Raw genomic sequence first — 24,615 nt, 5'->3', positions numbered from 1 at the left:
GTTTTGCTCTCATTTAGTTGTAGAAAGTTTCTGCCAGTCCAGCCCTTAATATCTTCAAAGCAATTAAAAATATCGGAATAAGAGTGATCAGAGCTAAGAGGAATGTAGATCTGAACATCATCAGCATAACAATGATATGAAATATTATATTTCCTCATGATTGAACCCAAGGGGAGCATATACAGAGAAAATAAGATAAGCCCCAGAAGGGACCCCTGAGGTACTCCATAAGTGAACAGTGCCGAAGGAGATTATGTTAATTTATTTACCCTCAAGTAGTTCCAAACATATATTGTTTTCATTTTTTCTTTGATGAACAAATATATTTTAAAGAGTATGGGTAACAAAACCATATTATGGAAGTCAATGGGTACAACAAACTGTTTGGTCTCTCAAATTCTTCAAAATATCTTTGTGTGTGTGTTTGTTTGTGTGTGTGTGTGTGTGTGTGTGTGTGTGTGTGTGTGTTCAACATAAGAAAGAAACTCAAGGTTTGGAACCACTTGAGGATGAATAAATGATGATTTCTCTTACTAGACTTCCTATATCATACTTATTACACTAAACATTTTGAATCCAGTTAGCTATATGATTGAAATGATAGCTCCTCTGATTGAGGAAAAACATCCTTTTAAATAGAGATATATAATGAATATCATGAAAAGACTGGAACATAGAGATCTTTTTATCATCCAGCCTTTTATGCAGAGGACAAGTTTATTGGAGAGAAGTTTCAGGTAATGACATTAATGACACATAACAGGATTGTGGAAGTGGTAGAAATCGCTCCGCTAAGCCAGCCTAACCAGAGCTACGCTGTAAAAGGATCCTATAATGATTTTTCAACAGTTCATTGAATCTGTCATCACATCAGTGTCAACATCCGTGAGAAATTCATGAAAAATGTGCCACTGTCCCATTTCAGACAGCCTGCTCCTCATAATCCACTCGGAACAAAGACTACTTTCCCAAAGAAAATCGAGGGGAGTAATGAGAGCCTGAAAACTAAATGTTTATGGAAAAAAAACACAGCCAGCTCTATCTGGCTAAGCACGGCATGTATTCTGTTTTTGAACATTAAAGCATCAGTATATATGCGGCCTGGCAGATTCTAAACTCTGACATGTGTACAAAATTGCTGAGAGAGAATGAAGAAGCGGCTCAGTAAAAATGCTGCTTTTAAGTAAGCTTCTGTTGATTCAGATACAGAGATGCATCGCTTGATACATCTTTAAAGTGCTCCGAGCTGCCCGCTTCTTGGGTAGATCGTACAAGCCATGCATCAGAAACTTCACACAAAAGCTTTGATATTCAATTTATCATCATCTGAGAAGAAAAAAGGATTTTTAAGGCATTTAAAAAAATAAAAAATTAAAACTTTTAGTGTTCCAAATGGATAATAATATTCCTAAATACTTAAATTATCCATTTGAATCAGTTGCTTGTTGCTTATATAAAAAAAAGCCCAATAAATCATTAGAATCCGACTGGGTCAACAAGGCAGCCAAGAGCAAGACCTTGTGAAAACCTGATTTCCATTCTGCAATTGATCAAAGCAAAGAAAAGGGCAAGCTAGCAAGCCCTCATGTTTCTACGGTGAGCTCTAAGGTTTCGGAGCACCTGTAATGAACCCTAATGATGGACGGTGGGCAAAGAGCCAGGTAATCTTGGCAGCTCACTTTTCTGACATTTCACTTAATGTTAGCAAAGTGATATCTCCTCGCCCTCTCGTTGCCTCCGTCTTTGTCTCGATTTTCTCTTGCTAAGCCGTGGGTGATAAGCTTCAACCGGGTGTCAGTCGACTGAGGTCTTTCTCTCACCTTATCTCACATGCCAAGTTTCAGACATTGTTTCCACACCATAAGGCTTAGACGCTACAGGTAAGAGTCCCTGTAACTGCTTGATATGATAGGAAAACTCTGAGAGAATACGTCAGACTTGAGGACACAAGCACATATTCACGAATGGAGGAACCAAATGCAATTGTTTAAAAATGAAGCATGTCATGTTGATGTACATGCAACTAGAAGAAATTTGAATTTCAATTACAAATTTCAAATTCAGATTTATTCATAATGCGCTTTAAACAGTACTCATTGTTTCAAAGCAGCTTACAGAAAATCAAGTTTATAATTAATTTATAATTCATAAAAAAGTATGTTTATAATATCTTAATACCGTCATATCTGTCACATTTAGCAGATCAGAGCTACCCAATAATATCATTTTGCGACAATGCAATCAAGCAATTATGATATGATGTACACACTGTAAAAATATATATATTTTTCAAAGTTATATAAAACATTGTACTGTTATATAAATTTTGGCTTTAATTCAATAATACTATTTCTTTGTAACTGTGAAAATTACTACCATTTTCTGAGTGAAAACTGTTTCTACATCAATTTTTCAGTGTAATGTATTCAAGTATACTACATGGATGTGAATAAAGTTAGACATACTTATTTAAATCCAATTTTGTATAGAGATCCAGGTAATAAGACATTCATACGTTGATTTCCTTAAAAAGTTTCACTTATTTCAGCAATTTATTATAATTGCACACTTTACCTTTAAGGACAGACCATTAAAATCCAGTTCCATTGAGCACTAATCTGAAAACCTGGTAGTTACAGACCCGAATCTGATTATTCAAATAGGCCAAATCATGAACGGATGCAGAGAAGTGCCGCAGTCTACTATCAGCACTGAATGAGCTAATCTTTGGATTCAGAAATTAATTTCACGCTTTTGCTCAATGTTCTTTTTGAAAAGACCAACCAGAATCTCCTTTCAGTGATAGTTTGGTGCTGGTCTACATGATGAACCAGTGCTAAAGGAATGATCTGATATTAATATTTAATATCTTGATTTCATGAAAACTTCTAAAAGACATGATTGTTGCCCCTAGATTTGCCAAACAACATGGTCTTTCGGGTGAAGCTTGTCGACAAATGAAGCGACCAATAAACTCATGCATTCAAAACACACTGCTCTTTTCAGCAGGGACGTGCTTTGTGTGCTGTTTTAAGTTGCGCATGCGCTTACATGTGTGCATGCAAATGTGTGCTCTTGTTTTCTTAAAAAAAAAAACTCAGTTGTTTCCTCAAGAGCAGTCACTAACAAATCAATAAACGGCACCAAGATTCAGCCAAGAATTTAAGCAGCTAAATGGCCTCTCAATGCCCCCATTAGAGTCTACAATGAAAGCCTTCAGTTTTCTACATTATGTGTCTGAAAATGGCTAGGGAAGGGAAAGAAATGAGGAAACACTCCTTCTTGGCAAGCTGCATGATTAGTCTTTTAGCTGGCACAAGCAGAGGTCTCCCCACTTCAAGGCGGGAGGAAAGCAGGAAGAATTAAACAGTGCTATTTCAACTTCCAGAGCAGTGGTTCCCAACCTTTTTCAGCTCGCAGCCCACACAACCACACACACAACCACACACATATGTTTGCGTGGCCCACTTAAAAAAAATTAACTGACCCCGCTATTGTCGGGTTAATAACTTAGTACTCAGAAGCTAGATTGTTAACTGTATTTATTGAATGAACTAGGGCTGTGCGATATGGACAAAAAAAAAACCTTTAACAGTCATAAATGCATTCAGGATTAATTTGAAACATATTTCCAAAAGAAAACCGATTAGAGCTTTATCAAAAAGTTGTAACGTCTCTAGAACAGACATAAGTCAAAATTATCACTGTAGTAAAGATGTAACAAAATGTATAGACTTATGACAAAAAATAAATAAATCCCGTGTACAGGAACTTTTTTTTTTTTTTGTAGCGGTGCCTCAGGTGTTTGCAGTGTGTATACAGTATGTGTATGCGGTCAGCAGCGAGAGCGCATAAATATAACGCGAAAGCACTTTAAAATAATGCACGAGCGCGAATCTCTCTGTTCTCACGCAGATTTCCTTTGTGCTGTCACAAAACCAGACGTAATTGCTCAGATACACGCTACTCTGCGCGGAGAGAATGTGCGCACTTAAAACGTGTCTCCTCTCACTTAAACTGCGTCCTGTGCACTCACAACTCTCTCTATGCTCATGTGTTCGATGTTAATTATTTTCGCACGTTTTTATTTCTAGCCTTTTACCGCGTGCAGTGTGAACGCTCTAAACCGTTAACATGGGCTCGGAAAAAAGGCGCATCACAGACAGCGTGTGAACCTGGAGTTAGACATATGCCCAGTCTGTTCTGTTCTTGCGCTAGTCGCAATGCATTCTGATTGGATCGGATAGCATACTACGGGAGGTCAGGGCCGCCGAAAATCGTGTCATAAAGCAATTTAGAAATCGTGCACGCTCAAATCGTGATTTTATGACTATTTCTATTAATCGCACAGCCCTAGAATGGACTGGAAATTAACAGAAAATAACTCAGGCTGGCACCGCTCAGCAAAACGGGAAAACCAGATCCAGGCAGAGCTCGGCAGCGGGTAGACAGTCAGGGGAGCAAGCAGTCAGGAGGAAACACAACAGCCATTTATGCATGTTTGAATTTGTTGTTCTGTAGCATATGCAGCAAAAATATCTAAGATAAATTGGTGGTTTATTCTTAAACCAATCAGCGAGCTCGAAGTGGAAGCATAGTAACAGTTTAATATTTCTTTTTTGTTATTTAATAATATATATATGAAATGATGTTATGTTATGACTTAGACATTTTTACATATATTAACAATATTATTTCTTTTAATAGTAATTGGCGGCCCACCTGCAATACCACATTGAAAACCACTGTTCCAGAGCCTTCTGTGTGGGGGATGTTCCACTTAAAAACAGCCCTCCTTCCTACTTTTTTCACTTTTTTTTCTTTTTTACATAAACATACACACAGACATTTAATTTCTCTCCAGCTAGGCTGGTGGACCCACTGGAAACCAGTGCAATCTAGGCTCATTCATGTGTTCAGTTTTGGGAGTAGGGGTTTTTTAAATTCCTCTTGCATCAGCACAAGTCTCACCTGCAATCCGCCGAGCTTTGTCATGGTGTGCCATTCGTGTCTGTATTCATATTAGGATCTGTTTACACCTGACTTAATGACATAATTGAAACACACACAGCACAGGATAGCACAATACCAGCACAACTAGCGGATGCATGAACTAAAAATTGCAAGTGGGTAGTGAATAAAAGATTTTCACACTGAATTGTGCTCCCTGTCACACACACACACACACACACACACACATAAAGAGATTAAACCAGCCTTAGGAAGTTCGCTGGTTTTAGGTTGATCATTCTGGTCGACCAACTAGACTGGTTTAAACCAGCCAAGGTTTAGCGAGTCTCCCAGCCTGATAATCTAGCATTTAGTTGGTTTGTCTAGATGAAATTTTCCCCAAACCGCTCTAAAACCATAAAATCTGTCCAGCTTAAATAACTTGTCCAAACTCGGAGGCTGAGTGTTAAGCGTTTCAAGATTGTCACATCCAAGTTGTAGGCCATTTAGATTGTTTGGTCATTTAGACAAACACCAGCTTGCCATGTTGGGAGAGCTGCTAGACCATCTTAAATCAGTTGCTACATTAGGCTGGCTTAAGCAGCTAGTTTTTCAGCAGGGTTTGCATGATTGATCACCGCTGTCTCAAGAACTAAATTACTTTGTGTACTAAAGAAAAGTATCAAAGATTACACAGACATACTGGTGAGTAATTCTCTGCCACAGGCACATTTCACTCAAATTAGATCATGATAAAATGCATTCACACACACACACACACACACACACACACACGTTTGTTTGTTTTTTTAAATGGGGACATCCCATAGGCGTAATGGTTTTTATACTGTACAAACTGTATATTCTATCACCCTTCACCAACCCTACACCTAACCCTAACCCTCACAGGAAACTTTGTGCATTTTTACTTTCTCAAAAAAAAACTCATTCTGTATGATTTATAAGCGTTTTGAAAAATGGGGACATGGGTTATGTCCTCATAAGTCACCCTCTCCTTGTAATACCTGTGTCATACCCATGTCATTATACAGAGTTGTGTCCTGATATGTCACAAAAACAAGAGCACACACACACACACACACACACACACACCCCAGAACAACTCTACCACCCTTATTAAAAAAGACCTGTTAGACCAGTACTAACTAGCACAAACCAACCTTGACCAGCACTGAAATTGCCAGCCTTTAAAGCCGGGATAAAAGGGCCATGGAAATAGATCATTGACAATGCAGTGACAATCCATTTTTATGTGCATCAGTGGTGAATGTATCAAAGAGTGATTGTACGTTGTATGTGTAATGTTTCTGTAAGGACCAAGCATCCTCATGACTGTGAAAAAACTCTCCCCTATAATACTGTTCTGAAAAGAAAAAAAAAGGTTGGAACAACATCCCACACTTTCTTGCTACAGAGCGCCTACAAAGAGCCTTTGTTCTCCCACAAGACAATTGAAATTTCCAAAAGGATTCCCACGGATTCTAAATGCAGCTCTTGCACTTGCCTTGGCATGAGAAAGTGCCATAACCACAGTGGCTCGCGGGCCTACACGCGTCCATTTATCCAAGCAAACGCTCTGTAGCTGATCGACAATGGGTAACATTTCAAGAAATGGACCATCAAGACAAGTGCCCATACAAAATGAGTGCAAGAAGAAAGAAACCCATGCACAGGAACAGAGAGGGAAAGAAACAAATGCGATCCCTTTTCTTTTTCTGTTAAGAGAGGTTAAAGGCACAACAGAACTGTGCTGGTAGGTATGGTAAAGAGTAAAAAGAAAACAAGTGAAAAGAAAAAATTGAAAGCAACCCGGCAAACTGGCTCACACCAAGTGATAGAACAAAGACTTCTGGAGAAATTCCCATAAAATTGGGTGAGGCAGGCCAACTAGAAACCCGATCACCAAGTAAGATTCTGGCTTCTGAAGCCCACCCACATTAGAGAAGTGTACATGAATCTTTAGTTGGAAGGAGAAATCCTTTTCTCATGTTGTGTGTGTGTGTCTTTCTAAGTGTGAAGATGGCATGCAACACCGTGTCCTAACCAGGCACTATAGCTCACTTAAGCAGGCCCGGTGAAGACACTGTACTTGAGCTGAAAAGTGTATTGACTGTTTGCATCAGTAGTGCATGTGTCATTCCTGCATTGCTCTACTCACCGATGACCATGGCGACCAGCTCTTTCTTGCCAGATCCCAGACTGTTCTTCACCTCGCACACGAAAGTGGTGTTCACCGTTTCGTCCACCTTCCTCACCAGCAGCCGGTTCTGATCCACTCGAACCGAAGGTGGCAACTGACCCGACGCACTGAGGAACCATTGACACAGAAAAGAGCGTTAGTAGCTAGTCTTTGAAAGCATGCTGTTTTACCTGTTGTATGCTTTTACAGCTGACTCTGAGGTTATGCATCAAATCAAAGTCAAGTTTTAATATTCGTCAAACCATCTTTAGTATTATTAAATGCTTTCCACATGATGTAATAGTAACACACGTGGCTTAGTTCAGGGATTAATAATATGTATGCATTTATTTATTTATGTAGATCACATTTAACACCAGTTTCAAGCATTTATTATTATTTTTTTTTTTACATTTTGATTTAATTGTTCTTATTTTTATTTGAATTTTCTAATTGCTTTTAGCTTGTTTTGGTAAAAAAAAAAAAAAAAAACGATCAACAGATGAAAAAAGGGACACAGATCGAGGTAAAACTAGTGTAAAGTTCTTATGTATTTTATCTACTTAATTTCACAATAAAACAAACAGTTGATATAGAACACAGTTGTAAGGTCTTTGCTGCAGTTTTAAAAGCGAATCACTAATGCAATCTTTATGTTTAATATTATATAATTAATATACATATTCATTTATATAATTACTAGCAGGGGCGAACTGGCCATCTGGACATTCTGGAGAAGTCCAGAAGGGCTGTCCATCTGAAGGCAGTCGGCCTGCTGATTCATCATCAAAGAAAAAGTATCAGATAAAGTGACGTTGACAGCCGACAAAAGGGGGGGGCTAATGCAATCTATTTTTGCTTATAAGAAACCAAAACAGCTGTATACGGCCTCCAATGTCTTTTAGTAAGGCCCGCTGGATCAATTTAGACTCGGATGTAAGTGAAATGTAAGTCACGTAAAGATTGCTTTCAGTTTATAATGTTAATACTATCTCCAACCAGGAGAGGTCGCTAGTTTCCAGCTGCTACCTGTAGCTTTCAGCGTAGTAGGACGTGCCCTCTGACCATAAAAACAGCATTTTCCAGTTAAGATGGTAAACAGATTAGCTTTTTTTACAAGTTCAAGGAGATACTTATATGTTTGGATTGCTTGGAAAAGATTTGCACTTGCCTCAAATTTCAAAGGTAAAATGCATCGTCAACAAAAGCTTTTTGCCAAATGCATGACAGAACTGTTTGCACTTAACTATATTCTTAGGGTTTCCGCGGGTCCTTAAAAACACAAGTTAAATCATTTCAATTTAAGGCCATGTAAACTTTTAAATGATACAGAAAGTCTTAATTATTAAGAGGTCTTAAATTTGGGGACAGAAAGACAAGAATTGCAATATAGATTAGTATGTCGATTATACTTTAAAAGGCTATAAGGTCACTGAATAAACTTGAGCGCTGCTCGTTTCAAAGTCAGGCGTGCTGCTTTGTTCTGCGGTTACCAGGGCAACTGTCTACTAGTTCCGAAAGTGACACCTGCTGGCAGAGAACAAATTTGCTTTTTCAATAAGCCCGTCTGCAATTTTTACTAAATGTTTTTAAATGTGAATAAGAGGATCGAAAAAAAGCTAGTGCATTATAAAAATCTAAACAACTAAGACACTAAGGTATATTTAAGTAATGTAATATAATAATTAATAATAATTGCTTAAATTAATATCATAATTTATACTTTTGACTCTTCCCTTTACTTAAAAGTTGTTTAAAGGCTGAAATGTAAAGTGCAGGTCTTAAAAGGTCTTTAAAGCTCTTACATTTTATTTTAAAAATCCTGCAGTTACCCGGTGATTTTATGGTACCATTTGGAATAACTATTCATTTATTTATTTATTTTTAATAAGCCCTTTTCAACTGTCCTCTTATGTTGTTTTGAGAATGTTTCGTAGGTCACTAACTAAAAAACGGACCTCAAAATGTGCAAATTTACAGACAATGCAATCGAGATGTTTATTTGTTGGGGTGATATTGCTGTCAATGGACAATAAAGTTTCCCTTCTGAATTGGCTTAACTGCACAAGTTGTATAGTTAATTAAATCTTTAAAAACAAATTACATTGAATATAGCCTACTTTAATTCCCTTCAATAAAAAGGAAAATTACGTAATACAATGTAAAAGGTGTGTGGATGTGGATTAGTAATCTGGCCCCTTGGTAAAAAGGAGAAAACATGCTGGCCCTCGACACCATCAAAGTTGCCCATCCCTGCTATAGAGCATATAGCCTATGAGCAATATGTTAAAATCCCAGGACACCCCTAGTCTGAACGTTCACTGCTATTTATTACTCCGCATTTTCTGACTTGAATATTCCATTCTTTCATAAAGAGACAGCAGCGATTTGGTTTACTTTTAAGATCTAGGCCTATTGAGTTCGAAAATAGCGTTAATGAATTGCCTATAAGGTGATAAGTCTGATTAACATGACACACACACAGAGAGAGAGAGAGAGAGAGAGAGAGAGAGAGAGATGTGAATACTCAAATTGAAGAATTCTGTTGTTTCCGGTTTCTAGATTCTAGGTTTATGCTTATTATTGTCATATTATACATTTTGCAATCTGCTCTTTCTATAGATTTCAAATATTTTAGTGCATACAATAATACATTTATTTCAATCCCCTACTGAATTTTTTTTTTTGAAAACATCTCATTATTTGTAATGGTTTTACTGGTTATAATGAAATTGTATTTGTTTTAATGGAAACAGTAATGGTGCCTGTTGGTCTCTACTATTAATTGGTCGTCTTCTGTTGGTGGCTTTTGTTAAAACCATTAAATCCAAATGTAATATGTCCTAAAACACACTAAATGATACCATTATTTAATGGTTTTAATGGTTAAAAGTTGATGGTTTGTAGAGGAAATCATTAGAATTTCTGTGATGGTTGTTTGTCAGCAGGCTCACCATGGGTTTTGTTATCTTATTTGCCATAAATATGACAGGAAAGCTATAATATATGAAATAGTAGCGACTGTTTTTAGTTGTGGTGGGCCTATTTGGGAGAAAATCCAGGTCCATTTTTCACTCCCAATCTGTCCCTGATTACTAGTGAACTATTATTAAATATTTGTTCCCCTTCTAGGTGAAACTTCCACTAATTTACTGAAAATGCACCCATACATCTCTAATTGTTAAATGTTTTGAGACATTAACTTGTGGTGGAAAATAATGACTGCTTGTGTGTGTGTGTGTTTTTTTTTTTGGTGAGGGGGGGGGGTTGCTTTTGTGTGCTGTTTTTTTAATGACTCTTTAATGCACACCATTATAATTAGGCATTCTCCTTTTGAAAAAGTGCCAGATAAATCCTTAAGTGTTGCATATTTGTCGACTAACTTCAAGCCCTGCAATCAAACTGCTAGTGTCTTTCACCCCATAAGTCTTGATAATAAATGTTGTTTCTCGATCTGTATCGATTCACGTTCTTTGTTTTGATGAGAAAATGAAGTTGAACCAGTGAAGCGTTAATAAGCTGCTGTTGCTTTATACTGCAGGCAGTGATACTTCCTCAATTCACAGCAAATTATCCTGTGGCTGTTGTTAGCAGCGAAACTGCCACATCTGACTACATTTTGCTCGTATTGGAGATGGAACAACAGCACATAAATATAAGTATGAAATATGGATTCTCTTCAGACTAAATGACTAGTAGTGCTAATGAAAACAGGATGAAAAATGTTTCTCTTTTTTCCTTCCCGTTTTGAGTAAATTCTGTCATCGTTTACTCAAGTTCATTTTGTTGCAAACTAAATGTGTTTTTTATTTTATTTTATCTATAGTAGAAGATATTTTGCAGAATGTACAAGCATCTATTCTATACACTACAATTAAGTAAGATTAAAACAGAAAATAAATTATTACTTTTATTTACCATGAATACCCTAAATTGATCAAAAGTGACAATAAAGACACTTTTAATGTTACAAAATATTTCAATTCCAAATAAAAGCTGTTCTTTTGAGCTTTCTGTTCATTAAAGTATCACAGTTTCCACAAAAATATTAAGCAGCACAACAGTTTTTACCATTGATAATAAGAAGAATTTTTTTTTTTAGCAAATCAGCCTATTAGAATGACTTCTGAAGATGTGACTGGAGACTGGAGTAATGATGCTGAAAATTCAGCGTTGCATCACATAAATAAATTACATGTTATAACATAATACAATAGAACACAGCTATTTTAAATTGTAATATTATTTCACAATATTTCTGTTTTTACTTCATTTTTTTATTGAATAAATAAAGCTTTGGTGAGACTTTCAAAAATAAACTTTTGAGCAGCAGTGCACAATTGAAAAGTGAAGTTATCAAGCTCCAAAAACACTTGTTTGCTCCCTTCCTTCTCTTATTAAGTTGAAGGATTGTATCTCTGCATGAGGAACAGACCATAATTTAAGCTATTATCTGTATGCATTTATATGTATTGCTCTGCATCATAGCTCTTGAACAGCATTTGTCCTTACATTCAAAACCGACGCCATCAGTTAAGAGAAAAACAAGAACTGACGTCAAATCTAGATGTATCTTATTTAAATGTGCACATTCTGCATCTCTTTTTGAGTTTGACCAAAGAAAATCATATGGGTTTTTGAATGATGACAGAACTTATGCTTAAAGTTTATTATAGAGGAACTCACACTGTCCAGCTAACATCAGTAGGTGCTGGATTGGCATCCGCTTGGCAGGTCAACACGGCATCAGTCCGACCCATATACCAGTTATTGTCATATCCTTCTATTGTCACAGTGGGTGGATCTAGAAAGAATGTGAGAAACATCCATCTGTAAATCCTACATTGAAAGTGCAGTTCAAAGGCTGGTTATCTGCGTTCAGGGGGTGGGAAGAGAAGATACAGGTGCGCTGAAGATGGCACTGCCCTATAGACTCTCAAAGTGCATTGACACGCTGGAGAAATGCAAGAGAATGAAAGTGCAAGAGGTTGTAATGTTCCATCAGGGGCATCTATAAAAGGAAACGGTGAAGTTGCAAATCTCTGACATCCTCAAACATTCCAGCTCAGCTATGCAAACACAGACACCTCAAACACTCTGTAAATAGTTTTTATAAAAAAAATGTGAACAATGTGTTGAGGCTGACATGTGAGGCAGAGGCGAAGATGCTTTAATGCATTTTTCGATGAAACGGGGGGTGGGTGATGGAGAAAATGTGCTATGAGGGAATGATAAGGGAGGGATTATGAGTTCACGTGTGTCACTGAGAACGAACACACTTCTTTAAAGGATTAGTTTGGCCAGAAATGAAAATACTGTCCTTGTTTACTCACTTTTGTGACATTAGTTCCTCTGTGAAACACTAAAAGAGAAGTTTTGAATAATCTGCTGGTCTGCTGGAGTAATGGGGCCATCGTGGCCTAATGGTTAGAGAGTCAGACTCTTCAATCCAAAGGTCACGGGTTCGAGTCTTGGGACCGGCAGGGGTTGGAGGTGGGGGGAGTGAATAACCAGCACTGTCTTACTCCCTCAATACCACAACTGAGGTGAGACCCTTGAGCAAGGCACCAAACCCCCAACTGCTCTGTGTGTGTGTGTGTGTGTGTGTGTGTGTGTGTGTGTGTGTGTACTTGGATTGGTTAAATGCAGAACACGTATTCTGAGTATGGGACACAATACTTGGCTACACATCACATCACTTTCAAGCTACATACAGGAAACACAAAAGCACCCAAAAAGTCTTGGGAAGGATTTAAGTCAATTATTGATTGATAATTACTGATTGATAATCTTCCTCTCCAGTGAATTACTACCCATTAAAAAACTAATTAAAAAATGACTTTGAAAACAGAATATAAAAATAAAACTGTAACAGTTATATTACCCCAATTTAAAACAGTTATTAATAAAAATAATCAAAAATTAATTTAATTTGAAAATATAAAAATTAAAAGTAAATCAAAATAATAATAAAAACCGTAACAGTAAACATTAACTGAAATAAAATAAACAGATTTTAAAACAGATTTTACTTGCATTAAATTTATATTATTAACATTAGTTTAACCTGACACTACAATACCTAAAATTAAAAATGCTAATAAAAAAAATGACAAACATTATAAAAAAATAAAACTAATAAATGGCAAAAACATTCAAATGAAAATGTTAACTTTAAACTTTACATTTAAAATGAAAACAGAAATACAAAAATGTAAAATTTACAATTAATAAAAACTTGATACTAAAATTACACTGACTGGCACCAGTGGTCTCTACAATCTTCTAGCTTGCAAAGTTTTTGGGAAAGGCAGCTGTGATTAGTGAACTAGATCAGATTCAATGAAAAGATCCGATTCAAAAAAATGAATTATTCATTGCTACTTATCTTTATTTTTCTTATTTTAGAGCTTGACAGTCCCCAAAGCCCTTACTTTCAATATACTAAAAATAAAGGCCGACCAGGGTTTTCTTCAGAAAGTCTCTCTTTGTGTTCCACAGAAGCAAGTCATATGGATTTAATAACTACTCCTCGCAGTGTGTGTGTGTGTGTGTGTGTGTGTGTGTCTTACACTCCACCACCAGCTTCAGCGGGAAGGGTCTGGGTTCGACCTGCGTCCTCTGATTCACCACACAGGTGATTTCTTTGCCGTTTTCAGCAGGCGTCGGGATCATCCTATACTCGCTCTTCACAGTGACCGTCCCGTCCCTCTCGGGCACTGAGGTGTGATTATAGCGGCCGGCAATGGTTGTAATCCAGGAGATTGTTGCCTCTGGTTTTCCTTGGGCTGCTTCGCAACTTGCCACAACCACTTCAGAAGAGCTGGCTCGCACCGGGATGACGGTAGCTGAGTTTCTGGGTTTGGCTGATGGAGGAAGAAAGATTCAAGAGTCTGCATCATCATTTTGCTTTTTAACAGCCTTTTTTTAATCAAACAGGTGGAGCTTGAGCTAAAAGACATGCAGCAAATCTACGTCAGTACTCAGACCTGTTTTTGACTTCTATTAATGGTATAATGTAGAGTCAGCCGGTCATTATCGAGAGAGAAAGAAAAAAACATTGACGGGATGTTTCAAACCGGGCCACTTATTACATAGCTACTTACTAAATATAAAAATAAACAGACATGAAATATTGATTGATTACTGGAGCAGTACAGTGAGATACGAGAGGCATGAAACTAGCACACTTATGTTGGAAACCAGATGCCTGGGACAATCTGGGACGGTCAATTATAGAGATCATTATACTCAAATATTTGTAAATGTAATATGCATGATACTGACAACTACAGAGCTCATGGTCAACAGTGAGACCAGATATTAAAGAGAAGTTTAAGAAGCTGTCATTTTTTATGGCAGGCATTTATTGGTTTAATTTGTGTCACATTTAATGGAAGCAAATGAGACAATTGCTGAAATCAAATTAAAACTTGCTTTACACAATTTTGTCTTCATTCGCTAAAATTAAAATATAATGAAAACAACTGAAACAAAATGTATCTAACATTTAATGAAAGCAAAGGCCACTGATTATCACCACTTTGTCTAAATTAACACAAAATTTCATAAAAACAACAAACAAAACCGGAGACATTAAATTAATTAGATTTTTATTTTAGACAAAACTTTCATGAAAAGAACTGAAATGTAATTAAATAGTCACTATTTGGCATTTTACAGATATGAAGGTATTTATTTATTTAATGAAAGCAAAGGAGACAACTGCTGAAATGAAATTAAAATGTGATTTTCTTTTTGCCTTAATACACTTAATTTTAAATATTCAATGAAATAACTAAAATAAGCAAAAAAAAATTTAAAATTTGATTTACTTTCCCCAGAATAAAATAGCATAAAAAACAACTGAAACAAAATGTATTTATCTAACATTTAATGAAAGCAAAGGAGACCATTTCTGAAATGAAAGAAAAATGTATTTAATTAACTTTTTTGTTTGGAAACACTAAAATTAATACATTTCATGAAAACATCTGAAACAAAAACTGCTGAAATTAAATTAAAATTACCTATTTTGTCTTAACTAAAACTAACATGAACTTAAATTAACAAAATTTCATTAAAATAAAAAAACTGCTAAAACCAAACTAAACAGTCACTCTTTACATTTTTTATTTGTTTAAATTAAAAGGAATATGCAGGGTTATAATGATTTTTAGGGCTGCAACTAACGATTATTTTGATAATCGATTAATCTGTCGATTATTTTTACGATTAATCGATTAATCTTTATGTACTTATATTTTAGTTTTGCCCATTTTTTCCAATTAAATTATTAACAAAGGGTCTTTATCATTCAACATAGACTTTTTAGAGATTTTAACCATTTTGCACTGTCATATCCTCATCAAAAATATACCTGGAGTTTTGTTTTATTATGTGTTAGTAATCCTTTGTCGAACTCTTCTGCAATCAAAACACTGACCCATACTCTAGCAAATTTCACAAGGAGATTTCAAATAATGTTTTCACCATGGCAGTCCTCAGGGCACCTAAAGTAGTTTAACATCCCGAACAAAGCTTAAGGAATCTTTCAGAAGATATTTTCACGAAGAATAAGAATAAAACTGAATAATTTTGCAGTACATTTCATTTTATTATTTTTTTCCTGTAAACACACAACTTATACCTGGGAAACAGCTTTATAGCTTTTGCTGTGAAATTGTAAACAATCCTTCGAATAAAGTGCCAGTGGCATGAAACCTGAATGGAACTCACAATTTAAATCCAGAAAAAAAAAAACACAAAAAACCTGCTGTGTGAAAAAAGACCAGTGAATACTTAGGAAAAAAATGGCATTTCAAATACATTTAAACATTTACCTCTCTCATTCAGTCATAATTAGGCTGCATGACTGAATTTTGAACTGGTAAAGACAAACTGATCACAGAACATGTTTGTAAATCTTTTAATGTTAACTGTTAAAAAGCAATGTTATTAGCTTTTACGACTAAACATTTGCAAACAACAACATCGTACTGGAGAATCTGCACAAATAAAAGTCTTAAACAGTTAAACAGTTCAGTAGTGCAGAGTTTACAGGTTACTCCTCTTTTTTGAAGGCTCAAAGTTCTCCCACACTTTGGATGACTTCGTTCGATTAGTTTTATCTTCCGCTTTTTTCTTTTTCTTTCTTTTTCTTTCTCAAGCTTCCTCAACTGCCGTCTGTCTCCACCATAGACATGTATAGAAAGGCTAGATAGCTTACCGGCGCTGAGAGCCAATGGGACCCGACGACGTCACACGGCGGCCATCTTAGGACAGGACCGCTCGTCCAGTTATAACATTAAAGTCTATTGTGCATGTAGTGCTGAAATAACTATATTTTGCTCAATTTTCAACCGATTTTCAAACGGCTTGGTGTGTCATAAACTTCAGGGATGCGGCTATTTAACTGCATACTTGTGAAAAATTATAGCCACGGAGTTTATTAAGAAAATAGTATATTAAGTAGACTAGATAGGTAAAGTACTAGGTATACCCATACACACACACAGTAATGATGTCAATATTTATAAGGTACATGAAACATGAAATAGTGCAATTTAGTTTATTACTAATATTTACATTATTAAATACATGTGTAAATGTATGTATAATATAAATCTGTCTCAAGTTGCCATTCTGTAAAATAAAGAGAAAAGAGATGGGTCTTTGTTTTTTGTTTTTTTACTTAGGTCCAAAGGCACACAATTAGAAAAAACGTACAAAAAAAAAATACAAAATATACAAAAAAAAAAAAACATTAAGACACAATTGGACACAAAACTCTTTCCATCAATACAACATAATCAATACAGCTCCCTCCCTCTCCTCCTCTCATTTTCCACAAGCGTAATCAGAAGTTCTGTAAACAAAAAACCAACAAAGTAATCCAAATGTAAAGATGTTTTTAAGAGACCAAACCACTTGGAAATCATGTGTAACTCAAAGCTATGTTGAAACGAAAGACTAACCCTGCCTCTCCCACCAATTTACAATTGCTTGGTGACTCACTTACGACCTCTTCACTGCTAGCCAGCAAATAAATACAACCACATCCACAAAATGACATTTAGACAAAAGATTAGGTTGTCAAGAAACGTTGTTGGTCTCAGGAAACCTGTTAATAATTGAAAATGTCGACTGTGGTATCACTTTAGAGTAGAGGGCAGCCATGAAACACACAGCTACGCTGCAATGTTAAGCGTTTCTCAAAACGTGAAGCTACAATTTAAACATCGGCATTAGCACAAATCATAGCCACGTTAATAAGGTTTGTAATAAACCAAACCGTTTGTAAATCCGTCAAGAATTCAGCAAGTTACGAGCATTTTAGTTGGCGTATGTCACTCACCTTCCGTCCACAGCAGCAGGGAGCAGCAGCGCAGTCTCCTGACCTAAGATGGCCGCCAAGTGACGACACAGCTAAATCCGCCTTGAGCCATCTAGCCTTTCTATACATGTCTATGGTCTCCACCATCTCGCTGAATGCTGCAGACGCAGTTCGGGAAGCACGTGACATAAAACGAGGCCAGCTATTGGCTATTCGCTACCTCTCCTGCTGTACTGGCTGAATAAAACCTCCGGTGGCTCATTACTGCCACACTTTGGTCACAGCTGATTTAAAATTTGCACAAAATGAGCCGCTTACGGGAAATAAAAGTTGTTTAGCAACTAATCGATGACTAAATTAGTTGACAACTATTTTAATAATCGATTTTAATCGATTAAATCGATTAGTTGTTTCAGCTCTAATGATTTTTATCACTAAAAACTGTTATATAAATAAGATTAATATAAATAAATAATGTGAGCAAATAATGACAGTATCCATTCAAATACATGAAGGCATAGTTATCTGAAGCTGATCATCTCATGGCCAAACACACAACAATGAAGCTAGAGACAGAGACAGAGGTTAACAATGATCAAGGAACGCTTACTTTGTGTACTCAAGGGTACTAGAGACAGCACTGATTCATAGCATCTCTCTGTCTCTGATGATAGCATTAGCTTACTCATTCAAATGATGAATCAGGCTAATGGACGACATTTTCTTCATTATATTTTCTTTCTTAAGACTTCAGTCTGAGCATCAGCTTTAAGGTTTGTTGTCTGTTTGATAGAATTTTGTTGGTAATATAAAAGTATGCAACATTGTAAATACTGATTTGATTTTAATGCACTAATTATTTGGCCATTAAGTTTCCTAAAGACTGTGCCAGTAGGCTAATTTCACGCTCCCTGCTCATGTCAAGACACACACGAGTGTGAAAGCAGAGCTATTTTAAGAGCATCTCTGACTTGAACCGGCAAAAATAGCGATGGGAAAGTTTGATTCATTTCCACGAATCAGTTATTTTCAAATTAATTGGTTCAAAACACCAATTCAGTGATTTGTTTGAGCTATTATTTGTTCATCATTATTGTTACTACAGTGAACTGTTGCTACTCGAGCTTTCAAGGTTACGGTTGCCAGATTTCAACAGTTTAAATCCACCAATCAGAGCTTTTTCTTAAATCAACAGGTCAAAGAAACAGTGACCATACTTAATTTTATTATATTTTAAATGATTACAAATTTTTGCTGACAAATGGATAAAACCTAGTGGTTTAAAGAATAATGGCAAAATTGGTTATTTTTTGGTGGCTACACTGTGATCGCTAAATAAAAGCTAATAATTCTTTTTCTAAAAATTCCTTATTACTTTTTGGTATATAAACTATTTTTACATTGAATTACATTTTAATGGGATTCTCCTTAAAATCATGGTAAAAGTGCTAGATAGTTATTTTTTTCTTTAAAAAAAAAACTACAATTAAACAGAACACATTCTTATGTAAGAAAAAAATACAACTGTATTAAACTTTTATTGTTTATTCATTTTCTGCTCAGTGGTTTACTTAATCTTCCCAATCTGGCAACCATGTGTCAGTGCGCTCTCTACATTACAGAAAAAGTGCTGATGAGCTGAAAACACCAGCAAACATGCAATTTGAAGTTTAGCCGTCTCGACTGAGATAATATGATCTAATACATTTAACATTTACATTTAGTCATTTAGCAGATGCTTTTATCCAAAGCGACTTACAAGTGAGGACAGTAGAAGCAGTTAAATGTAATACAGCCAGGGTTTTTTTTTCACGTAATATTTGTGGTTAAATCTAAGAGCAAACCATGCGTGTTGACATTCTTTTGATTTCTGCAATGTTCAAAAATTTAAATGCCAATTCCATTGATAACATTGCTGAGATCTATAAATGTCTATGTGTCTATGTCTATAAACATGTTACTTACCCAGCATGATAAGAGTGGTAGTCCCCTGCTCGTTTCCGCTGGGGTAGGTGGCGTACTCGCAGATGTACCTGCCAGCATCAGCCATCCTCAGTTTGTCGATCCTAATGGAGGGGTTCTCCAGGGAGTTCTGAGTGAACGATACTCGGCCATCAAAGTTCCCTTTATTAGGGAAACTGGCTCCATATTGGGGGTGGAACACAGCAATGTTGTGCCTATCACCCTCCACGCGCTCAAACATCCACGAAACCTGCGAACCAGAAAGAAAGAGGGAATTATTTCTCACTCCAGCTTCCTGCTGGCCACCTGCTTGCTGTTTAAACCATACGGATGGAGGAAACACTGGACAACTACTGGACTTGTGCTGAACTGTCACTTATAGCTCACATTTGTTCAACACCTACAGGTGTTTTATGAAATGCAAATATTTATTTTTTTATGTTAGCGCTGAATAGTGTAGATGTGAACTCTGCATATTTAAATGTCACACAAGTATCTTTATGTGTGTGTGTGTGTGTATACATAGATAGATATAAAATTACTTTTTTTTATTAGACTTTTTAAAATTACTCTTAAAGAATTTAAAAATATATAGGTTTGGGGTCAGTGAGATTTAATGTTTAACAATATGTAAAAAAAAACTATTCTAAGAAATGTGATAGTTTCACAAGAATATGAAGCAGCACAATTGTTGAACATTGATAATAATAATAAGAAACGTTTCTTGAGCAGCTATGATTTCTGAAGATCATGTGACACTGAAGACCGGAGTAATGATTCTGAAAATTCGGCTTTGATCGCAGGAATAAACAATATATTAAAATAGATTCAAACAGAATACAGTTATTTTAAATTATAATATTTCACAACTGATTCCTACGGTGTTTTTGATCAAATAACTGTGGCCTCGGTGGGTATTTAACATTCTTACAAACCAAATCTTTTCAATATTTCTTATAACAAAAATATACTCATATACCAGGAAAAAAGGTCATTTTTGAGACTTAGAACTAATCAAGTAGATCTGGTCTCACCTGTGTGAGTTTGGTGATTCCACTGTTGGTGAACTCACAGCGAAGATTGACAGATCCATTTGGATACGCAGTGACCTCAGGTTCCACTCGAACACGCTGACTCCAGACCGCTGCAACAGAGAAGAGGGGAGCATTAGAAAGGCCAGTTTCATAGCCTACATCAAAATTTTGTAAATGAATTCCAGACAACAGGCTAATAAGAAACACACCAAAGTGCTTGCATTATATTCCTGGACCTGAACTTCCTCTGGGAAAGAGAGCAGTCTCAGACTGATTGGAGCGCAGTGGCTTCATATCTATCGACTGAATGTGCAGACTGTCTCAGCATGAGACTTATCCTGCTTTGATTGCCCATAATTAAAGAAAAAAAACACAACTTTGAGCTATCTCACCATCACAGCATCAATCTACATGATCACGGATATGGATCAGAGGCGGGCTGAACAAATGCATCTGGATGACAAGCATTATTAAAGTCAATCTGAAACATTCACTGCTTTTTACTCCCACAATGCAACACATGAAACAGGACATTCACTGAAACAAGGAGGGCTGCGCTTGATTTTATCTGTCAATAACTGACTGGATTTTTTATTTGGAATAATATGTGCTAATGATATGATCATAATTAGACCTGAAACATGTGTTAATCCTTTAAAGCCTGATGTAAGTCAATTTGTTTTTTTTTTTATGGAATGGTTTGTTGAAACTTTATAGAAAATGTGTTTAAAATAAGTCCAGTAAGTGTTCATCTTTAAATATCACTAACAATATAACAGTTATTCTTACTTTACCACATAAAAATCAGTAAAGATTTCACAGCTAAAAGATGAAGATTTTACTACAACCCGAATTCCGGAAAAGTTGGGACGTTTTTTAAATTTTAATAAAATGAAAACTAAAAGACTTTCAAATCACATGAGCCAATATTTTATTCACAATAGAACATAGATAACATAGCAAATGTTTAAACTGAGAAAGTTTAAAATTTTATGCACAAAATGAGCTCATTTCTATTTTGATTTCTGCTACAGGTCTCAAAATAGTTGGGACGGGGCATGTTTACCATGGTGTAGCATCTCCTTTTCTTTTCAAAACAGTTTGAAGACGTCTGGGCATTGAGGCTATGAGTTGCTGGAGTTTTGCTGTTGGAATTTGGTCCCATTCTTGCCTTATATAGATTTCCAGCTGCTGAAGAGTTCGTGGTCGTCTTTGACGTATTTTTCGTTTAATGATGCGCCAAATGTTCTCTATAGGTGAAAGATCTGGACTGCAGGCAGGCCAGGTTAGCACCCGGACTCTTCTACGACGAAGCCATGCTGTTGTTATAGCTGCAGTATGTGGTTTTGCATTGTCCTGCTGAAATAAACAAGGCCTTCCCTGAAATAGACGTTGTTTGGAGGGAAGCATATGTTGCTCTAAAACCTTTATATACCTTTTCATAAGTGCCCATACCGTATGCACTTATGCACCCCCATACCATCAGAGATGCTGGCTTTTGAACTGAACGCTGATAACATGCTGGAAGGTCTCCCTCCTCTTTAGCCCGGAGGACACGGCGTCCGTGATTTCCAACAAGAATGTCAAATTTGGCCTCGTCTGACCATAAAACACTATTCCACTTTGAAATAGTCCATTTTAAATGAGCCTTGGCCCACAGGACACGACGGCGCTTCTGGACCATGTTCACATATGGCTTCCTTTTTGCATGAAAGAGCTTTAGTTGGCATCTGCTGATGGCACGGCGGATTGTGTTTACTGACAGTGGTTTCTGAAAGTATTCCTGGGCCCATTTAGTAATGTCATTGACACAATCATGCCGATGAGTGATGCAGTGTCGTCTGAGAGCCCGAAGACCACGGGCATCCAATAAAGGTCTCCGGCCTTGTCCCTTACGCACAGAGATTTCTCCAGTTTCTCTGAATCTTTTGATGATGTTATGCACTGTAGATGATGAGATTTGCAAAGCCTTTGCAATTTGACATTGAGGAACATTGTTTTTAAAGTTTTCCACAATTTTTTTACGCAATCTTTCACAGATTGGAGAGCCTCTGCCCATCTTTACTTCTGAGAGACTCTGCTTCTCTAAGACAAAGCTTTTATAGCTAATCATGTTACAGACCTGATATCAATTAACTTAATTAATCACTAGATGTTCTCCCAGCTGAATCTTTTCAAAACTGCTTGCTTTTTTAGCCATTTTTTGCCCCGTGCCAACTTTTTTGAGACCTGTAGCAGGCATTAAATTTTAAATGAGCTAATTAAGTGGATAAAAGTGTAAAATTTCTCAGTTTAAACATTTGCTACGTTATCTATGTTCTATTGTGAATAAAATATTGGCTCATGTGATTTGAAATTCCTTTAGTTTTCATTTTATTAAAATTTAAAAAACGTCCCAACTTTTCCGGAATTCGGGTTGTACATACAGTATCCCCTTGACAGTCGTTCTCCTTATTGGGGGGATAAAAGAGTCGTTTAGATCTCTATTATGTGTTCAAGGCCTCATATTCCTATGAAAAAATGTTTAATTGTTTCTTTTGCTGGGTGTGTGTGACATAATTAGTCTTAACTTTCTCTCGCCAAATAACAGATGGATTCTGCACACTGAAAATTACATTACACACTTGACACACTTGTACATAATTAAGTGCATAAATAATTAAAAATCATCAAAATAATGTTTATGCTGCTTTTAAAATGGTATCTCGTCCTTGATATATTATATTAACAGGCGGTTAATGCTTATAAAAAGAAAATAATTTTACTTTTATTATTATTAATGATAAACTCGCACTACATTGCGGTGCACATCATGATGCTTTCAAAAAAAAAAAGAAAAAAAAATACTTTAGCTTTTGAAAATGTTGACCCGGTGGCTGTGATCCCAGACGGTGATCTTTCTGTCAGCACTCGGCACAGCATTCACTTATGGAAGATCGCAAAGTTCAAGTTTTGCAAAACTCACTGGCTTTCTCTTTACCGTATACAAAAGCAGGGTAAAATAAACAACCTGTGTTTTGGCTCAACTACTCGGCAGACTCCAGCAAGCTCCTGCGGAGACAGAAGTGAAAGGCCTCCAGCTCAGAGCTCCAGGAGTCAAAGGCCAGCGAGCAGTATGAGAGCTGCTCCATATATACTGATGGAATAAAGAATAGCTCAGTGCTCACACACACACACATTCACATAACAGCTGCTTTCAACAAGCTACAGATACATCAGCCTGCTCAAATGCTCCAAACACAGACCTCAAATTACATGCACCTCGGAGAGGATTAAATCCATCAAATACAGGGCTGCAGCCACATATAATGATACATAAACAGAGCTTGATTCTGTTATAGAAATGCATACCCTTGAATGCAAATGCATTGTCCACTCACTCTACACCCCTTCACTCCATTGAAAAGAACCAACTCGGTTTATGTTCCACAAAAGCATTAAATCGAACTGACCTTAGGATAACAAACCTCCTATAAATCAGATCTGTTAGCTAACACTGACTATAAAGTATATGACACTGTAGAGGATGCCAAATACTTGTACTGTACGGTAATGTGTCCGTATTAAAAGTCCCTGAGGCTCTATGACACAAACTTGATTTAATGCATGATCGTGTCAAAATGCAATTCATATTGTAACTTAAGTATGCCACAAGAGGTGCTTTAGATCTTAGTGGGCATTTCAACACTAAAAATCGAAAACTTTATGAATTTTGGCTGTTCATTTACAAGGCAATCTGAAAAAGCAAACTTTTGAAAATGGGTTTCAAAGTGTAAGCTTTAGAAAACATGCGCATTACATGTTGAGTCTATAAGAATTTCTTTACAAAGTAACATCGCCAACTAGTGGCCTGGCATGCATAATACAGCGTTTTAGCTGTTTTTGTGGATCTATGTGAACAGGATTTATTTTGACAAAATATCATTGACAAAACTTTTCCAAACTGCAAAAGGAAATTAAGTACATCATTGTCATGCAAACATACCCTTAGTCAAGTGTTTAAGTTTGGGCAGTAATGAAAACGAGGCTGCGTCGTCTTCTATTGTCAGTTTTTTTTTTTCGTTCAGGTCAAGTACTGTCAAAGCAGAGCAATGGTGAAGATAATCTTGCTGAGTAGCTTTTAGTTATGACAT

The 24,615-nt window shown here is 36.4% G+C and overlaps 1 protein-coding gene across 2 annotated transcripts in view; it reads right to left on the bottom strand.

The window, feature by feature from the left end:
• Window positions 1-24,615, bottom strand: part of LOC132103946 (nectin-2-like) — a 165,064-nt gene that overhangs the window by 74,803 nt on the left and 65,646 nt on the right. For both annotated transcript variants that reach the window (XM_059509043.1, XM_059509044.1), the window contains exons 2-6: window positions 20,483-20,592; window positions 19,452-19,698; window positions 13,723-14,016; window positions 11,837-11,954; window positions 7,130-7,278 (exon numbers count right to left, since the gene is read on the bottom strand). In XM_059509043.1, the coding sequence (XP_059365026.1) occupies window positions 7,130-7,278; window positions 11,837-11,954; window positions 13,723-14,016; window positions 19,452-19,698; window positions 20,483-20,592 (918 nt within the window). The remainder of the gene's footprint in view (window positions 1-7,129; window positions 7,279-11,836; window positions 11,955-13,722; window positions 14,017-19,451; window positions 19,699-20,482; window positions 20,593-24,615) is intronic.

The sequence above is a fragment of the Carassius carassius genome, chromosome 25 (genome assembly GCF_963082965.1).
Source record: "Carassius carassius chromosome 25, fCarCar2.1, whole genome shotgun sequence".
In the NCBI taxonomy this organism is placed as follows: domain Eukaryota; kingdom Metazoa; phylum Chordata; class Actinopteri; order Cypriniformes; family Cyprinidae; genus Carassius; species Carassius carassius.
Note: the sequence above shows the minus strand (reverse complement) of the source record. Positions and strands in the feature narration are given on the sequence as shown.